Below are 24,628 nucleotides of genomic sequence, written 5' to 3'. Positions count from 1 at the left end.
TGATTGCAAGATGTTATTTATTAAAAGTAAATTAAGCCATAAACATACTTTTACTTGAACTTCTAACACATCTAAAAATCAAGCAAAGAATGAGGACCAACGTTTCATAATTCAGTCAAAAAAATCAAGTGTATCCTCTTGAGGCTCTGGAAAATCTTGGTGCCACTTCAATATGAAAGGAAATTTAGTGACAGTTATCTCATACTAAAGGTACCAATAGCTCTGAAGCAAAACAAACACTCAGGTGTTTTTAATTTCTTTGGTTTTATCCCAGCTCCTCCTCATTTTCCCTTTTACTTCCTACATGTTCTTTCTCTCCTGGTATCACATGGACAGGCAGTAGTCCTGTGCTCCTTTCTCATCTCTGCAACTGCTCTTAGTGACACACATCAGTTCGGAAGCAGACAGTCAAATACTGTAACTTCCTTCCTGTAATATCTATTAAAAAAAAAAGTAATGAAATTTCCATAAGGTGTACCCCAGTCAATACAGTATACTCAGAGTTAACACTGTCCCTTTTAGAGTTCAATAGTATTCAGATATTTCTAAATATTGCAAATTTAGGAGTGGAAATTTCATGAACAAGTCAGTGCCATCACTATGAAGATATGACAAATGTTAAATTCTCAATAATGGCCTTTGAAGGTCCTACCTGCAGTAGTTCATTTGGATCACAATAATTCATATGATAACAGATCAAAGCATTTCATGCTGCTGTGTTTTAAATTACAGATACCTTCCAACTGTGACTAGGCAGTTTTAAAATGAGACTCATATTAAATAGTAGTGAAAAGCAGACTAAGTCTACTTCAGTGTTTGATTTGAAAGCATACTTTGTTTCAGGAAACAAAATAATAAAAAATAAGACATTTAATTGAAAGCAAAAGTATCTTACAAAAAAAATTATATTTCTTAATTCTAGAAATCACAAAAATATTAATAAAATCTTAAAAGACTGCTAATACAGCATTTACATAGAAGCAGCATAAATCCAATCAGTGCATAAAAGTTTCCTGTCTTTACAGATTAAGTGCGTATGTTCCTTTTATAACCACGTACCTTCCCATAGGAACACTGGAATACATCAACCATACAATTTGTTCTTTTCAGAAAGCTTTCATAAGGTTGAAATCTCATCTATATCATTGGATAATACAATTAACAAGGTCCAATGATAAATTCTAGATTTCAAATGAATAAATTCAACATGGGAGGTGTTAAAATTTTTGAATATTCTTACAAAAGGTGACAGAATACATGAACCAAATCAATTTGGACAGGCAATATACGCATTTGTTAAAAATAAATAAATAAATCAGCTATTTAACAGAAATATTCATCTATCTCTGAAGATAAAAAGAAGTATCTTTTATACATTAATTGTACAGGCTCTACTTTCTGAATGTCTCCAGTTATTATGAGGGTATTCATAAAGTTTAAATATAATCTGTGCTGGCTAAATTACTTCTACATCTTATAATTAATGCTGAAAGATGGAATCATCTAATATAGCAGCCTGAGCACCAGAAGGTAAATTCCCCCTTTGAAATGCTTTGTCAGTAAGACTCTCCCCATTCACTATGAGGATAACATCTGTAGCTTCTTTGATTGAGGCTATCACCTGTGAATAGCAACCCTGAACAAAATAGAAAAAACTTACACTGCTGAAAAAGAACTAAACAATATTGTTTGCTCAGAATGCTGAATATTATAAAGTAATTATATGCTTACAGAAACAATGTTCATATTTATAAAAAGATGAATGTGAATGCAAAACTGTAATATTTAATGTTACATAATTTAATAAGTACCACATTACAACAGTGTTAACAATCTTCTTATATAGCATTAATTAAGAAATAAAAATTTCAAATAAACATGGACAAATTTATTATTCTTACTGGAAAAACTAGTCATTTTTATTCTGAACTCAGTCTTTTGCTTCAAACATTATTATAGCATTATCATAGCATCACTTTTACCAACCCTCTTTTGAGGGAAGTGGAGATTGTATCAGGATACAAAATAGGCAACAAGGCTTAATTCTCTTCCTCCCCAAGTATTTCCTCAAAACCTTACATCCTGCAGATTATGGGAATTACTAAACCAAAATTCATCCATTTCACCCGTGTTACCACTGCATAAAGTTGCAGTGTATTTTATGCCTGGCTTGAACAGTTGCAGTGCTCTATCACACTGATAAATGTAGATTAGACAACTTCTATTTCCAGCTTCTTGCTCGTCCATAGAGAACACAGATGCCAACCCTTCAGCTCCATGACGATAAAAAAAGTGCTTCGCCTCATTTGGCAATGATCTACACCCACTTAAAGAGCAGCAAGAGCATATTGACAAAACCCCTCCTTTGCCTTGACAGATGGCTACTGCCATATGAAGCTTGGCTAAGTAAGTTGAGATGGAAAGTCCTTTGGCTCTCTCAAAGGTTCAGATCCCTCTCTTCAAGAGAGCTCAAAGAGCACTCTCAGGAGTCTTTAAGTAAGACTGAATACAACTGAACCAGAACACGCAGAAAGCCTTAAACCATTTCAACCTCTTGGCCAGAAACACCATGCCACACCAGGAAGCACCAGAGCAGTGAGTACAGAAGAAAAAAGATTTACTGCGTTGTTGTCTAGTATAGGTTTTCCAGATATGTGCTTGGAGTCTTTTGTTTGGTGGTTGACAACCATGCCAGTGTTCTTGTCAAAACCTGGGAAAAGAAAAAGACTTCATTTTAAAAAGCCCACCCAGATGAAAAGAAACTTAGCAAGCAAATGTGTGTAACCCCCTAGGTTCAGTTTACCACTGTGGTGCCAAACATCTGCGAGAAAATACACCAAGAGACTGAACTGAATTAGTTAAATCTAATGAGTTAGCTAAATCTGGTAGATTCAAAGAACGGGATATACATGCAATGCTTTATGTTAGAAGTTACTTCATTTGAGAAGCTCTGCTTCTACCAGGTCTACTGATCTCTTTACATAGCTCCACAACAAAGCAAGTTGGTTTTGGCTATTTCAAAAGAGCTACAGAAAAAAAAATCTTCAAAGCTTTATATTTTAGTCCTAACACTTGCTATGTTTTAGAAAGTCTCAAGTTTCCTTGAGAGAAAAACTGGGACTACGTTTCATAAATATATACCACAAATTCACATATATTGTAGATTCAGAGCATAAACACATAGAACAGTAACAGCAAGCCTTTATACTAGCTTGCTATTTACAAAATAGGTATAATCTCAGTTTGGCAACATAGGAAAATCTGGATCTAATTCTGCCTAGCTGTTGAAGCAAAGTTCTCATGTGTGTGTGGCAGAGACGAACTTTCTCTTAGGAACAGTAGCAACTACAGATTATTACATAAACTGAATCTGTGAAGATTACAAATACATAAAACTTTGACAGAAGAGATATGCAGCACTGGCATATTTAAAAAAAAAAATAATAATTTATTTTAAACTTGCTCTTTTCCAGCTTTCAGAGTCCAGAGCTTCACTTCCATCCACACACATTTAAAGTATTTTAAATGTTTTTGAAAAGATTTTTAAAAAAACTCAACAGTTCCACAGTTCTTTGTTAGCACTGCCATATTTATATATTTTTTCAAGATGCTGCAGAGAGACTGGAGTACTTTTTATGAAAGGACATTGAATTTGGTTGGGGAAAGTGGGTTAAAATAAAGAGGGACACATAAGCTAACAGAGTGCATAACCATGAACAGCACTTTTTCATCTATATTACAGTATGTACACCATAGCATGTATGTGTGTATGGTATATATTCTCCAGCTTATGAATTTGGAAAATTTGTGGAACTTGCACACTGCCCCTGCTGCAGCTCAAAAAATAAGTTGCTGAGCATGCAAAAATATATGAAGTGAAGAAGAAATAGATGCTGACAAATGCAGCCATGCTTTAGCTGGGTTTACCACATTCTCATAATGCATCTGCCTCATTAGAAGAATGAGACATTGCCTGAGTGCTTAAATGTTCCCTCCTTAGTACAGAAGTATATATAATTCCTCAAATGGTTGAGCATTCCATTTTGTTTTGGACTTTCCTGGGTCTACAAATAATAGAGCATAAAAACTGCTGGAAAGCCAAATCCACAGTCAGTAGTTTGCAGTTCTCACTGTGATGGTAGGCTTCAACGGGCTTCTGTCTCTCAGACAGTTCATCTCCAAACTCAAACCCTGACTTCTAACAAGAAGTATATTGACAGTAAAATCTGAAAACTTAAATTCTCTCTGTAAAACAGTTGATGAAAAAAAAGTGTCGAATATAGTCTTTAAACAATTTTTAAACGTAGGGCTTAGCCTGAAGGTTGCCTGTATTTATTGTTCATTCACAACGATCCTAAAGATCAATGAGTGAATAAATACTGAAAATATTTATAGTCAACCAGACAACAATCTTTTTAAATGGACAATATTTTTTTTTTATTATTTTTTAAATTAAAATCAGCTGGTCTGTGAAACACTTAACTTACAGGAAACAGTACTAAGCAGTGAAAAAAATAGAATGTAAAATACTGTGCACATCTTCTCGGAGCTCCTCTTATTTAATTCTTGAAGTTGACACTACCACTAAGTCTCTAGAGTAAGAAATGGAGACTCAGCAGTTACCAATTAGTCTGAGTGAATGGATAAAATTAAGCTGATGTTTTCTCTTATAAAAGGTTGCCATAATTAAATACATTGAAAAGGAGCAGGCAGTGATTGGTTTTTCCAAGGTAACATGTTGGAGATCTCTGGTCTCCTTCAGCTGTCAGCAATACAGTGATGTAAGATAAACAAACCAAAAAGTGCAAAAGGAAGAGGATGAAAGACACAAGGACCAACTGTCCTTGCTCTTGTTTTCATTACAGTGCCCATTACTTCGGCTCTCTGCGTCCTTTGTGATGCTAACTCTGTATTTTTCCCCACTTAAAAATTACCTCCTCAGCCATTCCTGACATTTAAGTCCATTTTTAGGTTACATTAGGAGAGGAAAAAAAAAAAGAGTAAGATTCTTACCACTGTATTGCATTGTAGCTCCCAAATATGAATCAACAATTGATCCCAGCAAGCCAGCTGCTGCACCGAACACAACAATTGGCCATTGTGGCGCGGACACATCCAGATCACTCACGAAAATGAGCTGTGTTATGAAGTAGGCTGTTCCTACTGCCATGCCACCAAGCAAACTTGAGAGGAGGCCCACTAATGTAATTCCTCCATTAGTACCTAAAATCAAACAAAACCAAGCTGATTTACCAACTTTTTCTTGCAGATCTACATTTATTCAGATGTCTTATATGAAAACAAAACTATGCTCAGTCATATTTTCCTCTTTTATCTAAAAGACTCTGCTACCACAGCTTTTATTTACAATTCCCACGAGATGCTGAGCTTACCCTGTACCACTAGAGCCTGTGTATTAATATTACTTTCCAAGTCTCTAAGCATAGTTATCACGAAATATTCACTAGCAATAAATTAAGTAAAACCAGATAGCAAATTTCACAGTCACCTGGTATTTGACTGCTGTTAATTTGGAGGGAAAAAAAATGCTCAAACGCAGAGCTTGAGATGCGCATGCTATTAAAACAATGCCTCTTTCAGAAGTATACAAAGATGTATTTCACCAACACATTTAAAGGAAAGAGCAAAATCCCTAGAAAAGAAGATGAAAGCTTACTGAAAAAAAGGAACACTTATTATGAGAAAAAAAATGTCCACGCATTTACATCATGGCCCACAAGATCTAAAGCTGAGAACGACATGCCAGCAAGACTCAAAAAACACATAGTGCTTTAAGGCTGCAATGTCATCCACTCTGCAGGCCAGGTTTCACAGACAGAAGGTTCATTTTACGTACCCTTTGTAGTACATTAAGGGAAATGAGCAATTTAGTTAAGAAGGGAATTTTCTGTAGTGTCTGCATTATATATATATATATTTTTTTTTCTTCTATTGATTGAAATTTTAATGACTGAAAAATTCAGATAACTTGTAGTCTTTGCATTATCAGCAGTATAAAGGCTTCTAATAGTACCAGAGACAAGAAGTGACAGCATTCACTAAGGACGGTTTTAGCTCACAGGACGCTGTGTTGATGCATCTCACAGATGATATGCAGCAGAAACACAACCGAGTAAATCACAATTCACAGAATGCATTCCTGCTAGCATTTTCTAATCTCAGATTCCTAATGTTTGCTTTTCTGAGGCTTTTTTTGAACTTTTCAAGTTGGATGCGTAATTCAAAACAATCAAGAAAATATTAAGACAAGAACATGTAAAACAGATAACTCCTCACCTACTGGAACTTTTTCCCAGGTTGTTATTAACCTTGGCTTGCTTTTACTCATAACACTACCAATCTCTGACGCCCACGTATCACCAGCAGAGCATGCCAAAGCTCCCAAAAGCGATAAGCACATCCATGATGCTGTGTATTGCTTTGAAAAGTCTATTGGAATTTCACCAGGTCCACTTTCTATCATATATAAGATAGCCAGCTCAGTAGGAACACCGCCATTACAAAATACTTGTAACCAATTCCTCTGTCCACCTGAAGTGACAAAAACCTAAATGTTAGTATTTTCAGACAACCCTGAAATGCAACAGCAGGAAGACATACAAAATTAAATTTAAAAAGACATTTTCAAAACAGAAAATATGTAACAATTTATATAATAGGGCGGAAGAAAAAGGTAAGTTGCTTGCTACATTCAGGGGGATAAGGGGATGAAATGACAGGAGCGTTCTCTTCTTTGGGTGTTGCATCTCTGACCCTTTGAAATAAAGGGGAATATGCAGTATTTACTCTTCACAAGGGATCTGACAAAATCAAGTGTTAGGGCTTACCTTCTTTGTATTCGGAATCTATTCGCTTCTTTATATCTTTTTTCCATTTAGTAAGCTTTGAAGAAGTAACAAAAAATACAAGCAAAGAAGTGAAGAAACTGTAATTTGCAACTGTAAGGATAAATCCAACCACCAGTCCTACAAAGAAAAAAAGAACATCTATGTAATGTTCTTCCATGTAACAACTTAATCTCTTTAGTATGATCTTCATGATAAGTGATTGTCATGATAAATCTGAGATAAATATGCAGTAAGGGAATTACTGAAGCATCTAACACCTGTAGTGAGAACTCCAGAGACATCTTCACTGACATAAAACAGTTACTTTTATCATTTTCTCCTAACTTTCAAAGCTAAATTGCTAATTTTATTGCTATTGCTAAAGCATATGACTCTTTCTGAAGATCTTCTGTTGCCACAAATCAGCAATACTGTGCAAAAGACAGAGCAACAGAGAAAAGCTGAAGGATATCTAACTGAAATTTACATACCCTGCCCAAAGAATTTGATTCTTCATACGAGAAGCATACAGACAGCTGTGGCAGCCTCTCTATCCCCAAGTCTATCTTCAGTTTGGGGATAAAACCTCTCCCCCCACACAAGGTCTTTGAGAAAAACAAAATAACCCTCCTCCGTATCTTAACAGCTGCTACTTCTCCCTTCTGTTTTGTTTTCTTTTCTTTCTGTTATTTTCTTAAGTATTTGAGCTCCTAGATGTTTCTTTTTCTACCTCCTCCACAAGAGAGGTCTAACTCACTGCCCACTGCGTGATTTGAATTCTCCCTGACTGGAAGAAAATTAGCTGTGTGCAAAATGAATGCCACTATAAGCTGGCTAGCAGAGCTGTTACATTAAGAGATAAAAGCATAGCAGAGAACTTTTTTAGATCTAGAAAATGCTTCCTTGTAACTCACAAACAAAACAAGATTCGCAAGATGGGTGACACAGGTGGAAAGGATGCGAGGACTTGCTTCTTTCCACTGACCATCAATTCAACAACCACAAGACAAAGGTCAGTCACCTCACCCACGAGTCTTGCATCATATTTTAATGAACACTGACTGTTTTTTTTCTCTTGTGTGGTCAAGAAAAAACATTGCTGAAATGGTCATTGGCTTGAAGTGAAGAACACATTTAACTGTCTTCGTATTTGCAGGAGGCCAAAAATGCCTAGAACTGCTGATATTACAGAAAGAAGAACCGTGTTATCTTTGCTGGTTTCCTACCAGGCAGGTAAGGCTGCTGACATGGCTCAGTTTTAGGCCTTTTCTCTACCACTGCCTCTTTCATTTTATTATCTCTAGATATGTGAAACAAACAAAACCATGCAGATTTAACTGCGCACTGTACCTAAGTTCAAAACAATCTTGCAGATTTATATAAATCTAATGACAGTATTAATCAAATGTATTACAAACAGCAGCAAAAGTTAACTTGACTAAAGCATAATTAAAATCACTATAAATTCAAGGTACGTATGCTTATGTTTATTTTCTTATTATAATAGAACTAGGTAGGAATTTCTTAAAATAATATTATGTACAATAAAAAGGACCTTAATTCAGTTTATTAAGCATTTAATTTAATAACCTCAGAAGAAACATACCTCCCAATGCACCACTGTGATCAAGACTCTTCTTCTTAACACCCTGTGTAGCAATCAGTAGTGGAACTGTGACTGAAAAAAGCCAGCGCCACGGAGAAATTGGTCGTAAATTACCTGGTAATTTAAATAAAATGGTTACAGATCATCCTTATAAGCCTTTTTAATGCCTTTATATCTGAAAAGTATTTCTCACCTTGTATATATTTAAAATCTGATCTTAATAGAGATTGAACCTCCTTACCTTTCAAAAGAAAAGTATGTTTATGAATGGAAGACCAAAATACCTGTAATTATCTACTCCTTTTTTCATTCAGCCTTCACAGAAAAAAAGAAAATATATTAACTAAAATTAACAAATGGCAAATGTGTTAGAAATAGACATAGTGAGATTTTTCATTCTGAAAAGGACTAGTAAGCTCAAAAAAAATAACATTCAAACTGTTAAGACCAGCTGAAATCTGATTTGAATAAAACAGGTATGTTCAGATATTAGAAAAAAATATACCATGTAGAACTGAGTTTCAAATATGAATAAAATTCAAACTAAAATCACAGTTAACAAAACATTAGCATTCCTTTCACGTAAAGAAACTACAAAGCAACTTTTAGTAAACAAAATAGGTCAAGAGCTTCCCTCAAAGATCATGTTCACAGAATCACAGAATGGTTTGGGTTGGAAGGGACCTTAAAGCCCAGCCAGCTCCAACCCCCTGCCATGGGCAGGGACACCTCCCACCAGACCAGGCTGCCCAAAGCCCCATCCAGCCTGGCCCTGAACACCTCCAGGGATGGGGCATCCACAGCTGCTCTGGGCAGCCAGTGCCAGGGCCTCACCGCCCTCTGAGGGAAGAATTTCTTCTTAATGTCTAATCTAAATCTACCCTTCTTATTTTAAAGCTGTTACTCCCTGTCCTATCACTGCACTCCCTGACAAGGAGTCCCTCCCTAGCTTTCCTTGTAGGAAAAGGCCCCCTTTAGGTACAGGACTTGTTCTAATACATCCATCAGTCGTGTTATAACTTACTCACTTGTAACTCCATAACAAATCATATCTGTTAATGATGACGACGCTTTGTGGTTTTTTTTTTTTTGATCAAAGTTCAGCATATGTGAGAACAATACAGAGAATGAACACCACTGTCCGCAGTCACTAATGCTTTTTAGCACTTTTCTGCTATGAGAGGAAACTACCTTGCCTTTCCAGCAAAGCCAAATAGTAGGGATTTTAGGAAAAGTCATTATTGTTTATCAAAAGCTTTAGTCTGGTAGCTCTCAACAATGAAAAGCAAGCAACCTTCTACATCCCTTTTTTCATCATGTATGTATTCTGAAGTATTCCTAGGACGTACCTACTGTTATCATTTTGTTGTTCACATCATCAATATGAAATTTCCTCTGTGTTAATAGAAGGATTTCTACTTGGCTGACAGAAGACTCCAGATGTAGATTCACATCTATGCGTGGAGGAGACATCAGTGTTTACGTAAGCTATCTAGCAGCTTGTGTTTCTGTAGCTTTGTATTACTATCATTTCTATTTGTATGGAAATTTTACATATTCTGTAACATCTAAGTGCTTAGTTGAGCCACAGTGATGCTTTATGTCTTCTAATAAAACTAGCAGGAAACCCTGCCATTTATATAAACATTTCCTTTCCACACTAATTCTGTCCTGCTGGTCTATAAGCAAATCACCAGTTTATCACATCACCACTGATGATTTGTACTGACATTAGAACGGAAGCTTAGATGTTTCGGCTCCTTTTACAGTAATAAAAAAGAAAATTCCTTTTTTGTTGCTACCCAAACCATTTTGTTCCACACTAAACCTGGCTGAAATCATAAAAACTAGCACACTGGATCCAGCCAAATTTCTGACTCAGAATCCCATTCTGTGATTTCCTATTCACATTCTTTCTGCCATTCATGACGTATAGAGATGTCCTCTTTCTGTGATGAATTATGCAGTCTTCTTCAAATGGATGCTGTTAACTGCCCTGGTCATCTTTGTTCCTTGCTGATCCTGCTGTGGATGTTGTGAGATGGGATGAACACAGGTGTAGGCAGTACTCTTGTATGTGGAGACCCCATGAATTGACTATTATAAAATACTTACATTTTCTTCCTTACTAGCAATTTATTGATTTTTTTGGCAATGAAATGTGTGTCATTTAAAAAAAAAAAAAGATGATAATATATTAAGTAACCTGGATGGTGTAATTGCCCTCCTCATCATTACCTGCTTGTACTGACTGAACCAGGCTACTGACCTCCTTCAGTCATGCAGCATATTAATTACACACAGCTGTGGTGTAAAATACATGTATTTGTTCTGCTGTTCTCTTCTTTTACTACTATGTGATCTCCTTTATCCACAGTAACCAACCTCTTGGGTCCTCCTCTCCCCCTCTCCCCCACAGCAGCGTATCTCAACAGGGAGAATTTACCTCTCTCAGAGCCTGCAAACACATCCATTACCTTTACGATGGGTGTTCTTATGACTTCATTAACCATAGTTTTTTCATCAAAAGGGTTAGCTCTAGAAACTTTCAAAGAAAACTAGGAACACTAAAAATGGCAAAAGAACTGAAAAACTAAGCTTCTTTCAGCAAGCCTCAGGTTCCCCTGTTAAATCATGACTTCTGTGGAAGAACAACAGATGCTATAAACGTTCTGGATCATCTGGCTACCTTTCCCTTAAATACACAAGTCTGGTGTTGCATAGTCTGATTTCTATCTAAACATTTATCCTCAAGTGAGCTTGGAGTTATCTACTGCAGTTCTCCCAATTCTGTCTCTGTTTCTCTAATCCATGGAATTTGGTTTAGCTGAGAATCATGAATGATTCAGACTTGTTCTTCTGTGCTTTGAGTAGTCCCTCTCTACTGCACATGCATGCGCACACAGCCTCTTCCCAACCTGGCAGCAGTATAGGTAACTGGTCTGGAGCCCTGCAGAGACTTGTTGAAAAACAAGCTGCATCCAACAGATTCATGTCTTGTACTACGTGTTTACTCTCAGAAGCCTCCGGTATTTTTTCTCTGAAGTCTCTAGACTAAACATTTTCCACTTCTATGTTCCACTGTTTACTTTTCTCAATTTTATCTAGAAAAAAAAATCTCAGCAACACTGCAATCAAACGGTTATCACCAGTTTTGATCGTTGATTCATTAATGATATCACTTTCAATATCCTTACTATTAGTCATTCCTTAATGTACAGGAGTTGTTCTTTCATCTTCTAGCCCTTATTTTTGCAAGTGATTCATATTATTTATTTTATTAATTAATAATAATTAATTCATATTTAGTGACAAGAGAATTTCCCTTGCCTTGCACAGTACGTTCACATGAGGAATTGTCTTCTTTGTGGTGTGGTATATACAGCAGACTGAAAACATGTATTTATGCTAGGAGTTATCCTTCTTTTTCCAAGAGTTACTGTACCTCACTTGGTGGGGCAATCCTTTCTACTGGTTTGTGTTCTCTGACAGTAGCTGCAACAGAACTGTCACGTTACGGAAGTCTTGAGTTTTCATGTGAGTGGGGATTTTAGATTTACACGTTTTGCTAAACGAACGGCGCACATGAGTTTAGGGGTGGCAAAACTGACAACACATCTCTGTGCTTCTGTTTACTTTGTTTACAAGCCAACATAATTTAAACAAAATGAACTTCCTGTGCTGTGGTTATATTCAAGTATTTGACTGTAGCTTATTGTTTTTCCTCACAGAACAATTCATAATGCATTGCATTAAAATCTATCAATTCATTGCTTTCATAGAATCATATGAAAACAATTCTACATAATCACAGTTTCTGTATTTGAACATAATACTGCGCTTTTGAAACTGAAGAGAAGAATTACTTCAGGCCTAGTATTAACATCTAAGCAAAAATGGCTCACCTGTTATCTTTGTTACACAGAAAATAAAGCCAGTTTAGAATGTTTTGAAGTATTTAACTGGAAAGTAATCAAAACATTTTACAAGAAAGGATTGCTTTTAATGATATTCTCCACTTGCAATTTTTAAATTTGAATACTTACACCACCAAGAGAGACTATTTGAACAACTCCCAAACAAAATAAAAATGGTTTTCAAAACTACAAATGGTTTACTTTTACAAACAAAATTAATTGAATAAAAAATACTTCAACATATTTTATTTTAAAGATACTTACTCATCAAATTATCTATATTTTTTCTTGAGTTTCCAGTTTGTCCCCTTTCTTAGTCATTCAAGTCATTATGATGTGAATTTAAAAGAGCTTGTAGAACAGGAAGACAATATCCCACTCAGCTGTCATATTCAATGTGATTCCATAAAGCACCAGTGTCCATAGCAACTTATCTTTTAAGGAGATGATTTATCATCAACATCCTAAACATACTTGTTTCCTTCTAAAATTCCAGCACACTCACTAAAATAAAAGCTATTAACAAAGTTAATAAAGGAGTTATTACTGTCCATTTAGAGGGTATATTATTTAAATCATAGGGTGACTCAATAAATCTACCGCCTTACCAGTAAGAACATAAATATATTAATATCACCTCATTTTTACTTAAATTTAAAAGACATACATTTCATTGGAAAAGATCTTAAAAGTACATATTTTAGAACATAAAAATTTGAAAGTATGAGAAGAAATGCTTGTTATGACAGTTAAAAAAAAGTCTTCAATTTCTGCAGCCAGAGAGCCAAGAAAGCTATTGATTATGTCCTGAACAACACAACTTGCTCTGATAGAATTTCACTTCCACAAAAATGACAAAGTCAGTAGGTGAAAGTGACAAGACTGCTGTCTAAAACACTGTCCCTTTCCATTCTTTTAATCTTGGTGCAAGGCTCTCAAAAATGTATCTTAAGCTGATGACTATCTCAGCAAGATTTCAAGTGAGTTTTGTTTAAAAAGCCCAGAAACTTATGAAAAGTAAAGTTAATTGTTGATGCAGCTTTTGAGCTAAAATAAAAAACATGAGAAATGTTTTGTCGTATCTGCTGTACAAATACATGACATCACAAATCTAGCATTAAACTGGGTCTCAATCTAATAGAATAAACATTTTGCAGAGGCACAGCAGCTTGTCTTGCTGGAAAGCTGAACATGATGGTTTTCAACAAGAATGCTTCCATCAGCAGTACCTCCAGCTTTGCTGCTATGCAGGCTCCTTGGTTCAAAGTAGGGCAAACGCATTTCACAGTGAAACGCTAGTCATTGCGAGCGCGAAGGTTCTCTAGATGAACAAACTTCTCTTCTGCGTCCTGGAAAATCTCTACAAAGAGGGGGATTTGTCTCTAGTCCCTTCCTTCCTATCAGTCCCTAGTCCTGATACAAGTGGTATCAGGGTTCTCCACTCTAACTCTGTCATGTTAGACAGCAAGGACCGGAATACCGTGATTAGTGGAAAAACTGAGAGAGCTATACCTGTAGACAGCAGATGCATAAATGGCATTATTAAAAGCATGCTTCAGAACAACTTGGTTACCTCAAAATGAAATTAACAAAACCTGTTTGTCAAGCCTGCTTCTTGCGTACCTTCTGTGTGTCTAGCATCTCTCCGCAAGCCAAAGAAGAACTGTCCAGATAATGTGGATTTAATGCTGTACCAGACCTAATAGCTACCCTAAAACCTGAAACACTAAAAAAAACTTGCACAGGGACATCCAACTGCTGCTACAAGAGTTAGTTTATGCTGGTGGTGTATTTATTCTAGCTCCTTTTGAATCCAAGGTGACACCAAGCACCTGGGCGTGCTCATGCTGCATCCCTGGGCAATCAGCAAAACTGCCGTGACACTGAAGCTTCTCCTGCATGAAATTAGCTGAGGTATTAAGGACGTGTGTTTACATGTCCTGGGGAAGCTGTTAAACTCTTCTAGGCTTGAACTGATGTTGCAGGCAGTAGTGCCGTGTTTACACACTGCTGTAAGAATGGTCCTAACAGAACAACAGAGCACAGAAAGTACCAGCGTCCCTGTAACCCCACACAACAAATCCACGCACAGCCCGCTGGACTTGCTTAAATGGAACAGAGCTGACTGTGCATGCCCATGTAAAAGACTCCATGCATACATCCCTCTCTTCTTGCACTATTTCCCCTCTTTCTCTCTTCCTTGGCCCCGCAACTCTTCCTGCATGCCCTGTTCAAAGCCTGCAGGTACATTTTAAAAACTTTTCAGTAGGCCAGCGCTCTCCTCGTACACTATCACTGCTCTCCCTGACAGAGCAGGGTACCAGCTCCCGGCAGGACTCGAGCTGTCAGCTGTACCCAGGAGGGAGAGGGCTCTGCAGGTGCCTCTTCCACGTCCCTGTGGGGACAGAAGGAGGAGAGCTCCGGGCCCCAGCCCGGGACGCAGCCTTTGGACTCACCGTAGTAGGTACTCGCAGTCATGGACACGATCCAGAAGGCCAGGGAGATACAGATGAGCAAGCTCAGGATGATGATGTTCGCCATCATCTTGAGGTACTCCTTGAAGAAATCCTCCTGGTAGCACGACATGGGGAGCCAGGAGGAGGCCGCCTGCAGGGGAAGCACAAGGCGCAGCGCATCAGCCACACCGCCGCCCCAACCGCCCCGCGGCCGCCGCTCGCCCCCGGCACCTACGGGCATGGCGGGGGGCTGCGCGGCACCACCGGCACGCCGGCGGCGGCGACCGGGCGGCGGCGATGGCCGCCCCCCGCCCGCCACACCGAGCGCGGCCAGCGCCGGAGCGACCCGACACGGCGCAGGCTCGGCGGCGGTGGAGGAGAGGGCAGGAACGAGCTGCGGGCGGCCTCCGCCCCGCCTTCCCCCTGCACCGCCCGGCCACGCCACCGACCTGCAGCCTGGGGCCGCACGGGGGCTGCTGTGGGTCGGGCTCGGTGCGGCCTCGCTGCCAAAAAATCCTCGCGAGGAGGCGAGGGTCACTGCCGCGCTGTGCCGGCGGCACCCGCCGCGGCCATGGCGGCCATTTCCTCGCTCCCCGCCGGTCCCGGCGCAGGGCCGGCCTGCGCGGCCGTGTGCTCAGTCTGAGCGCGGTACGCCCCGACCCTGCCGTTCATCTACGTGTTAAATGAAAGAAACCTTTGTGAAATAAAAATCCACTTTGCCTCTTTGCGGAATAAAAACGGAGGGATGGCGGTTGATAAGGATGCGAGTATTTTGATGAGGTTTGAAACCTGGTGGAGTTCATTGCAAAGTTCATTAACGCAAGGAAGAGAGACTCGAAACACTACCCAAATTCAGCTTGGAATAAAAACAAGCCAAACCTGCCCATTAGCTTTTCTGAGGGCATGCCAGAATCGCTTGCAAAACACTTGACTATAAATAAAGAAGCTAACACAGTTATTAGAAGGACTCCACAGCTCCCTCTTCCACACCTAAGAGGCTTTGTCAACAAAGCACAGATGTGAAGCTCCAGAACTTTTCACAACCCCTCCCTTTCTTTCCTTTAATGCTGCTACCTATGAAATAAGATTTTAAGCATCTCAGAAGGGAATTTTGAGGTAATATATTCAACACTTGTTCTGTGGAAAGCAGACTAAAAAACCTTAAAGCTTACAAATACCCGCACAGATGAGTCATTTCATGAACATCAATAACTTCAGGTGCTTATTTTCACAGAATTGAAACAGCAGCGGAATATTTAATCATTCACTGAGCGGCTGAGTAATAGGAAAAAGTTAATTAAAATATATTTTACACAGAACAGGTAGCACATTTAGTTACGGGCTTTGGTTGTCTTTGAGGAACAACAGAAGTTCTTAGGGTTGAAAAATCTAGTGAATAATCTTCATTTAAGATGTGATAGTTTACCTACGGGATTTAGGAGTATTTCTGGCTCATTAACACCTGATTCATCTTTGAGGCATGTTCTGTTGCTTTTCATTCAGCATCTGCAGTAAGTTTCTAACAGGATGAGCACACAGTCCAGCTTGTGGAGTCTTTTTCAACAAAAGCTTACAGTTTTGTGTTGTTATGAATGAAACATTCAGTTATCACTTAGGGCTTCTTCCTCAGATGTTGTCTAAACTAGTGACCACATTCTGTAAAGGCCTACAGATAGCTGATTTTATCTGAAGAGAAGTAGGCCCGTTCCAGAGGCTAAACGCTTGGGTATTTACAGTGTATTAGCTGTAGGCAATTAGAGCCAAAACTTGGACCAGGTGCCTTGGACAAAGTTGAATAGACTTCATCTTTTTTTCTACTATATTTATTGATAATAATGACTGGGCACACCTGATTTTTCTCTGAATTAAAGATCCTGAAAAGATTAATACTAATGTAGTAGAATTGACTTTGGTATATCTAGTCTGCCATCTCACCTCTAAATTTTTCATTAAATCTCTATCTGAGATCTGGATTTGAAATCCTGGGATGAGTAGGCGAACTGCTTTGTAAGAACAGGACACCTTTTGAAGGATAACACCAATACAACATTGCTTAGATGCTCCTGCCATCTAAGTTAATGACTTTTGATCAGAGCAAGATCAACTCTATCTAGACTGGTGGCTGAACAAGTAGCTGCTTGTTCAGCTGTAACCAGCTCCCATAAATGTGTTCATTCAAACACACCGTTAACTGCAGTAATGCTTTATTCAATTTATTGCTTACGTTTTGTTTTCTAACCTGTTGTATTGGGCTTATGTGGCAAGGTTTTCGTAGTGGGGGGACCGCAGGGGTGGCATCTGTGAGAAGAGTCCAGCAGTGGCCCCATGTTAGATGAGGGCCAGTTTCAGCTGGCTCCAAAAGGGACCTGACACTGGTCAGGCCTGAGCCATTAAGCAAAATTGACTGTGCCTCTGTGAAAGCTTATTTAAGTAAGGGAAAAAGTGCTGTGCAACAGCAGCTAGGAGGGAGGAGTGAGAACCAACCCTGCAGACCCCAAGGTCAGTGCAGCAGGAAGGAGGAGGTGCTCCAGGCAGACAGCAGAAGTTCCCCTGCGGCCTGTGGAGAGGCCCCTGGTGGAGCAGGCTGTCCCCCTGCAGCCCATGGGTCCCACACGGAGCAGATCTCCACGCTGCAGCCCGTGGAGGAGCCCCCGGTGGAGCAGGTGGATGTGGCCTGGAGGAGGCTGCGGCCCATGGAGAGCCCCCGCAGGAGCAGGCCCCGGGCCGGAGCTGCAGCCCGTGGAGAGGAGCCCACGCAGGAGCAGGGGTCTGGGGGGAGCTGCCGCCCGTGGGGGACCCGTGCTGGAGCAGTTTGCTCCTGGGGGATGGACCCCGTGGTACGGAGCCGTGTGGGAGCAGTTCTTGAAGAGCTGCTGCCTGTGGGCAGCCCCCGCAGGCTCAGTTCGGGAAGGACGGCATCCCGTGGGAGGGACCCCACGGGGAGCAGGGGCAGAGAGTGACCGAGAAGGAGCAGCGGAGATGAAGCATCATGGACTGACCGCAGCCCCCTGTTCCCCTGCACTGTTCAGGGGAGGAAGAGGGTGGATGGGGGTGGAAAGTGTTTTTAGTTTGCTTTTAGTTTCTCACTGTTCTCATCTGCTAACTATAGGCAATAAATTATAGTAATCTCCCTATGCTGAGTCTGTTTTGCTCATGACGGTAATTGTTGACTGATATCCCTGTCCTCATCTCAATCCTTGAGCCCCTTCCATCATATATTTTCTCCCCCTCTCCCTTTTAGGAGGGGGAGTGAGAAAGTGGTTGTGTTGGAGCTCAGCTGCCCAGCTGAGTAAAACCACCACATCTGTAAGAGACTGATGCTGGAATTTCTGATGGAGAAAAAAAGGTTCTAGCAGGAATCATACAGCCCTCGCTGATATCAGTGGGACTGTACCACTATGTGACCATGATGAATCACAACCCACCAGCTAATGCAAAGAGAAGGCATGTTTGCGGAGCTCTAAAGAACCCTTCATCTTTCTTCGTAGCTCCCATACCTGAGCTAAGAAGCACTCTTTAGACACATACCAGACAATTGCCTTTGCTTATTCACAGGCCTTGAATCTTGGCATAAAGCCACAGCTGCTGCTGCTCTTGGAGTTTACAATAGCAAGAAAAGCAAACCAGAATACAGCTCTCAATGCCTGGCACAGTAGAGGTGATTTCGGTTAGAAATTCTGTAACAACCATGGCATGAATAATGTTGACTTTTACTCCTATTTCAGCTCAGAGACATCTGTGTCATGTGGCCTTGTGCATCCCTCTTCCAGGGTTTTCAATCATATGAAACCTAGATAAGTTCCTGCAGTTGCTTAATATACGTTAAGTGTTAGGGCTAGAATAGAAAATGAAAGAAACCTGAAATTAGACTTCTATATTTGGAAACTGAAAGAAGTACGACATGTTTTTGAAAGTAACGAGTCTACAGCATTTACTGCTGTTGACCCAAATGCTATGTTTAAAGTCCTGTTTTCTAGATATTGCTCTTTGTTTTTACTAGGTCCTGCAATAAAAATAAATAAATAAAAATAATAAAAAAGCATTTTTAATGGGCAAAAGTTTTTTTTTTTAAAAAATGTACATCTAGATGGTGACAATGATGTGAATTTAGAATTCACATACTTAAAATACCATTTTGAATCAGTTTCAAGTGTTAAGTCACATGTAATACATGCAATATGTACATTTCATAAACAATATTTACTTATATTTAAAGAAACATTCCCCATTCTTGTTTATATAGCTAAGAAGCTTGATAATTAAAAAATGGCAAATAACTGTTGCTTGAAAGCTTTTCACTACACTTTCCTATACAAATACATACTTGAAGTAAAAAAATCTGACAAGTTTTTTTTTTTTAAAAATCATTAGACTTATAAGCAACCCAGGTATTTAGATGAAGAGTTCCTTCTGACATTGTACCTAGGACTATAGGATGCAAATTACGACCAGCGCAGAGTCTAGAATTAGAAATAAGTATGGTAATTTAAAAGGACACAGGAATGTGAGGTGAGCGAAGGCAGCATGACAAACTGAAGATAATAGCATGCTAATGTACATAGCATGCTAATTAAAATTAACTCTTTCGCATTCATTCTTTTCCTAGGAATAAATTGGAATTTAGGTAATTTGCAGTAATATAGCATAAAATTTCCAAAGTTTCATGAAGATACTTTGAAGCAGCTTTACGTGCTGCTTTGCTTTTCTTCTACTTTTGTCAATCTGGTATGGTACTCTCCATTTCTCTTCCCTGCTTAAACATTATTCATATTTGTGAGGACTCTGTTTTTGTAATGTTGTTCTTTTTTCTTAGTGGTATAAAATTAATAGAAAATGCTGATCTGACCATAGAATAATTCATTACACCTCCCGCAGTAGTCTTTTTTACAAGATAATATTTTTTATAGTAGAGGAAGGATGAAAGAGAAAGGGAGCTAGCCACTGTTTTTTAGAAGCTGAACAGATTACATTATTAAAATTTTGTTTGGAGACAAATATTGTTTGTCTTATAGTTAATATGACAATGAATGCCAAGGAACCCCTTGGAAGATCTTGATTTTTACTACTTTATTTTTTAACAGCACAAAACCCCACCATATTTAGACATGAACTTTTATGCTTTAATTTCCTTGTTAACTCTCCACAAGATTTTCAATATATATTTTTACTTTCTGTTGTGTTTTTACTATATTTTAAGGGAACCATTTTCCTCCCCCTTTCCCTTTCAGGAGGGGGAGTGAGAGAGTGGTTGTGCTGGGGCTTACCTGCCCATCAGGGTAAATCCACCACAACTATACAAAAGAGATGTGGATGAATGAGGAAGGATCAGCAGAGTTTCAAGAAGGTGTTGAGAGCTGGCAGCTGAGGCAAATGCTCCCATGGCATCTGTCTCTCTGAAGCACTGAATGAATCCAGGGTGTTTGAGAGCTCTACCCCATTTGAGAGACTCCTATTGGCATGCGTTAGGTAAAAGCTGCAGGACTTTGAGGTGGTGCAGAGCACATCTGGGGTTAGATGCGTCAAGCCTTTGAGTACATTTGGAGCAAAACTGGGTGGCTAGGCTCCTCCAGGAAGAACCGATCTCATAGCAATGAAAACTGCTTTGAGAAATGAATGCCAGCATATGGTGGATGAGAACAGCCATGGGAATGGCTTCATAGGTTCCCTGTTCTCTATCACCTTGCTAGGTAGAGCATAGTCTCTGTTGACAGAATATTAACTATGCAAGGGAACAGGAGTGGCTGGCTTTTAGATTTAGATAACTTTTAAATGGTACAGAATCATTAAGATAAATACATTTTTAGCCTGTAAAAACACATGTCGTTCCACTTCTGCCTCAACACAAGTGGGTGTAACGTGTCATACATAATGATTTTAATTAGCAGTTTGATCTGTTTAGGCAGACTGGGCAGAAGTGATGGAACTATGCACATATATTTTCCTGCATAGATCACACTGTTAGATTTAAGATTTTCAGAAGAACTATATCATGTTTACCTCTACAATATTGAGTGGGATTGGAGAATTCTGGAAAATACTGCTCAAAGTTCAGATTATTAGTAACGAGGCCTGAATTCTTACAGGCTTGCCAAGCTCCCATTGATTTCAGTTGGAAGTGAGTGCCTGAGTATCTGTGAGGAGCTGTAGTCTTTTAAAGGGAAAATACTTGGAAATGCAGTCCAGAGGAAGGGCAGATGAGGGCCATTAAATTGTTGAGCTGGGTCTTTAGATAAAGAAGGCTTCAGGTGAAAAATAAAAATCTGTAGTATAGAAAAGAAGATTGGAAATAAATACTGTGTTTTTCACAGTGGCAGGCAGAATGCTTGAGGAACATTGGTGGAGAAAGGGTGGAGCATGGGAAGAGCCCTCAGGCAGAACAAGAGGTAGGAAAACCTTTGCTGAATGATGACAGCACAAAGAAAAATGTTGGTAGGAATGTAGAAGTGATAATATAATGAATGGATGAACAAGTGCAAAGTAGATGCTCCAACACGCTTCAACACCGAGAGATTTTTGACTGCAGACATTACAGTTCCATCAAAAAATTCAAATCAAGTGCATTCACCTCCAAACAGCTTGTAAATTACAGGAATATAGAAGACCAATGTTTACTGGCCTTTACTAGTCATTACAGAGCTAGGCAGAACAAGGATTGAAATTGGGTTTACTATTCTTGAATGACTCCAACACCAGACTACTGGCTCTTCTACAGCCACTATATTATATGAGTTTTGTCCACACTATGTCCTGACTTCAGGAGTCAGCAAAAACAGCTGGAAATAATGTTCTGATTTTAATACGTCTACATTTCCCTAAATAATAATATTAAAAAAAAAAGTACATAAAATTCCTAAATATTTCTTCCCCATAAAGAAACCACACCAACAGGCTGTCAAGTCCAACTGTTTGTTGAATTTATGTTTCACTCTAGAAGATAAAAAGTACACCAGTCTACAATGATGAGCAACAGGGAAATATCCAACTCACATTTCAAATATAATCTCCTTAATAGGATGGCAAACTATACTTTCCTTAAGCAGTTGCTCAAGAACCAAAACACACACAGTGTCCATGTGAAGAGTTTTAAACTAAGACATTTCAGGCAGTTACTCATCATGCCTTTATCTGCATCTGAAATAGAACAGCACTGAACGATGCAATGAGCTTTAGCAGGAGTAACTCTGCCAGCATAATCAATGGGTGGTAGTGCTTCAGTTACCAGGTCTCTGGTCAGGGCATGACTTGTACCTCCTCCTACTCGTCTCTTTTTCAACATTATTTCAATTGCTCTAAGCAAGAGCAATTGAAAACTCCACTTCTCTGCCCTTTCCGTGTGAAGGGGGGCAGGATGCTTTCATAACAAAACAGAGACTTACATAAACTCTGGGATGAACGCTTTGTGGCTGTGCAATGAATGGTGCAATGCCCTTCGAGGCAGTGAAGATGTGTTACACAATGTGCAGACCTGACGCAAAACCTCAAGGCAGATGCTGCTAACACCATCAGGCTGATGTAGTTTCTCACTAATTACTATTTTAAAAGCAATCTTGCAGTGAGAATTGCTGCTTTATTAAAGGAGAGATTGGCTCTCAAACCCCAGTTAAATGGATTTATTTTCTTGTCTCTATGTTTTTATTGCTTGTTCCATATTAAATTTCCACTTTTTTGGTTTTTTTTGGTAATTGCTCCTGAGAAATAAATATAGAAAATGTTACTTTTTATTAGTGACAATTTTTTTCAGAGTGGTAAATCACAAAATGCCTTGGGTTTGGGTTACCTACCTTGTACACACATCTCCTTTAAACCAGGGGATGAATTACGCTAGTACTAGTATATCATAATCACTGGACAGACCTGCTATAGGCTACAAAGCCAGCTTTCACTGAGCTGGTAAAGACACATAACAGAGAAGCACAGATGACTAAGGCACTGTCCCTGATAGTACATTTTGCTTCACCTGCTTAAGCCATGACAGTTTGCACTGCTTTTAGATGCATAGATGAAAGTGATACAATTCATATTTCCAGTGATAAGGAAGATCATTTCAGTTGAATTATCTAATGAATATTGATGTGCTACTGGTAGTTGTGATAAAAACAAAAGGTGGTCACCACTTCGCACATTATTGAATGTAGTCTTCATTTTTATTTGTTTCAGTTTATTAACATAAGAGGCACAACAGAGATTACTGTTTATGTACAAAATTCAGATCTGACTAGGGAAATACAGAAAAATAGCTTTCAAAACTCTTTTTTGCAGTTATGTATCCTTCATTTAAATTTATAATCCATTATATAAAATCTAGTGAAGCATGCAAAATGCCTCTTAAATCAATTTCAAAGCAACTTTATTTCACTGTTTCAGGTTACTAAAAGCATGAGTTAGCAGAAAATTTAGTATCAAAAGCAAACTGAATTGTAAACGGAATGATTTATGGTATGAAGGCAATAGTAGTATAACATTATGGCTGAATGTTATACCACAACCGAGAAGCCGGAACATCAATTATGAAGATACAGCTCAAGTACTGAGGGTGTTTTGTCTCTGAATTAGTAACACGCTTTGCATTTCTATAGCAGTTAAATCAGAAGAGGTTAAAAAAGCTTCACAAACATTACATTCTGCCAAAGTTTAAGGGAGGGGAATAACGTTGCTAAATATGTTGTTCCAGGTCACATGGGAAACTGAATCAAGAAAAACATGAAACCAGATGATCTGCCAGTTCTTTCATAAAACATTATATTTATTGTTTTATTAAACATTTGTAAAAGATGCTGTGAACCCTAACCAGAGTCTCTGGATTCTTCAATAAAATCCATGATAATTGTGCTTCAACTTTTACCTCTATAAATACCAAAGGAACTAGAAAGTTCTTGAGGGGATTATCTACCTTCAGGGTGTACCTGGTTTCAAACACACAGCATTATGACCCTTCCACGCATCTCAGTTATTGTAAAAGCCTTGTATTAATGTGGTCTTGGGACACAGAAGACCCTACACATTAGTAAGTATGTACTTGTTACAGTACATATGAAGAATTATGTATTACATTGTACCTGGACAGTTGTTCAGAGTTTTCTGTTAAACCAGATACACATTATTTATTTAGAGAGACATGTTGGAGGATAACACATTTGTTAAGTGCAATACAGATTTAGCCACATTTTGCAGATAGACAAAAGCAGCAGGTTCTCTGTGGCAACAAGCTGCATTTCAGAAGATATGCTCTTTAATAATGAACAAGTTTTCTGTCACTAAATACTCATGCAAGTACAATCCTTTTGATTTTGTCAGTGCAGAATTTTAGTGCTGGTTCACCCAGGACAAACACCTGCATGTCCAACTTTAACCTCTGCTAGATCTGAAGACTTTTTCACTTTAGGAATTGTATATTTATGTAAGAAATGCAAAGAATTCCTGAAAACAAAACAAAAACTATAGAGTAAGGAGCAAAAGTTTTGCCTAAACAAGGTGGCTATAATAATGCGTTAAAAAGTTAAGCAGAAATATCCCTTACCTTTCAATACTTCTACTCAGTCCAGATTCAGCAGAAGTTGCATAGAACAAATGTTTCAAAAGCAAGATGAGTTCAAGTCCTATGAAAAAAAAAAAATAGCAGATTCTCGATATTTTCAACAACTAAAGTCTTACCAGAAGCAATATTCAACTGCCCATTCTGCTTCTTTGCTGTGATAATTTGTCCACGTTCTTTCAGTCACAAACAGCAAAGTGATACCACAGCAACTCACCCAGCCACGAAGCAAGTCAGAAGTGGAGAAATCAAGAAGCTAACAGAAAGGG

General features: G+C 38.8%; 1 protein-coding gene across 5 annotated transcripts; it reads right to left on the bottom strand.

Moving 5' to 3' along the window:
• On the bottom strand, positions 1 to 24,628 carry TMEM19 (transmembrane protein 19). Of its 5 annotated transcripts, none has more exons than XM_080583087.1 (7): positions 24,479 to 24,628; positions 14,828 to 14,978; positions 8,455 to 8,568; positions 6,849 to 6,986; positions 6,298 to 6,552; positions 5,014 to 5,223; positions 1 to 2,710 (listed from the first exon to the last, which is right to left on the bottom strand). In XM_080583087.1, exons 2-7 carry the CDS (start codon positions 14,955 to 14,957, stop codon positions 2,547 to 2,549), a joined length of 1,011 nt encoding a protein of 336 aa, XP_080439213.1. In that variant the 5' UTR covers positions 14,958 to 14,978; positions 24,479 to 24,628; the 3' UTR covers positions 1 to 2,546. The 5 variants fall into 5 exon arrangements, with proteins under 5 accessions (XP_080439213.1, XP_080439212.1, XP_080439214.1 ...); XM_080583086.1 differs by having other exon boundaries at positions 24,345 to 24,486; XM_080583088.1 differs by lacking the exon at positions 24,479 to 24,628 and adding an exon at positions 15,277 to 15,922.

This window comes from Anser brachyrhynchus, assembly GCF_964034855.1.
Source record: "Anser brachyrhynchus genome assembly, chromosome: 1".
Lineage (NCBI taxonomy): Eukaryota > Metazoa > Chordata > Aves > Anseriformes > Anatidae > Anser > Anser brachyrhynchus.
The sequence above is the reverse complement of the archived record's forward strand: the minus strand, read 5'-3'. Positions and strand labels throughout refer to the sequence as shown.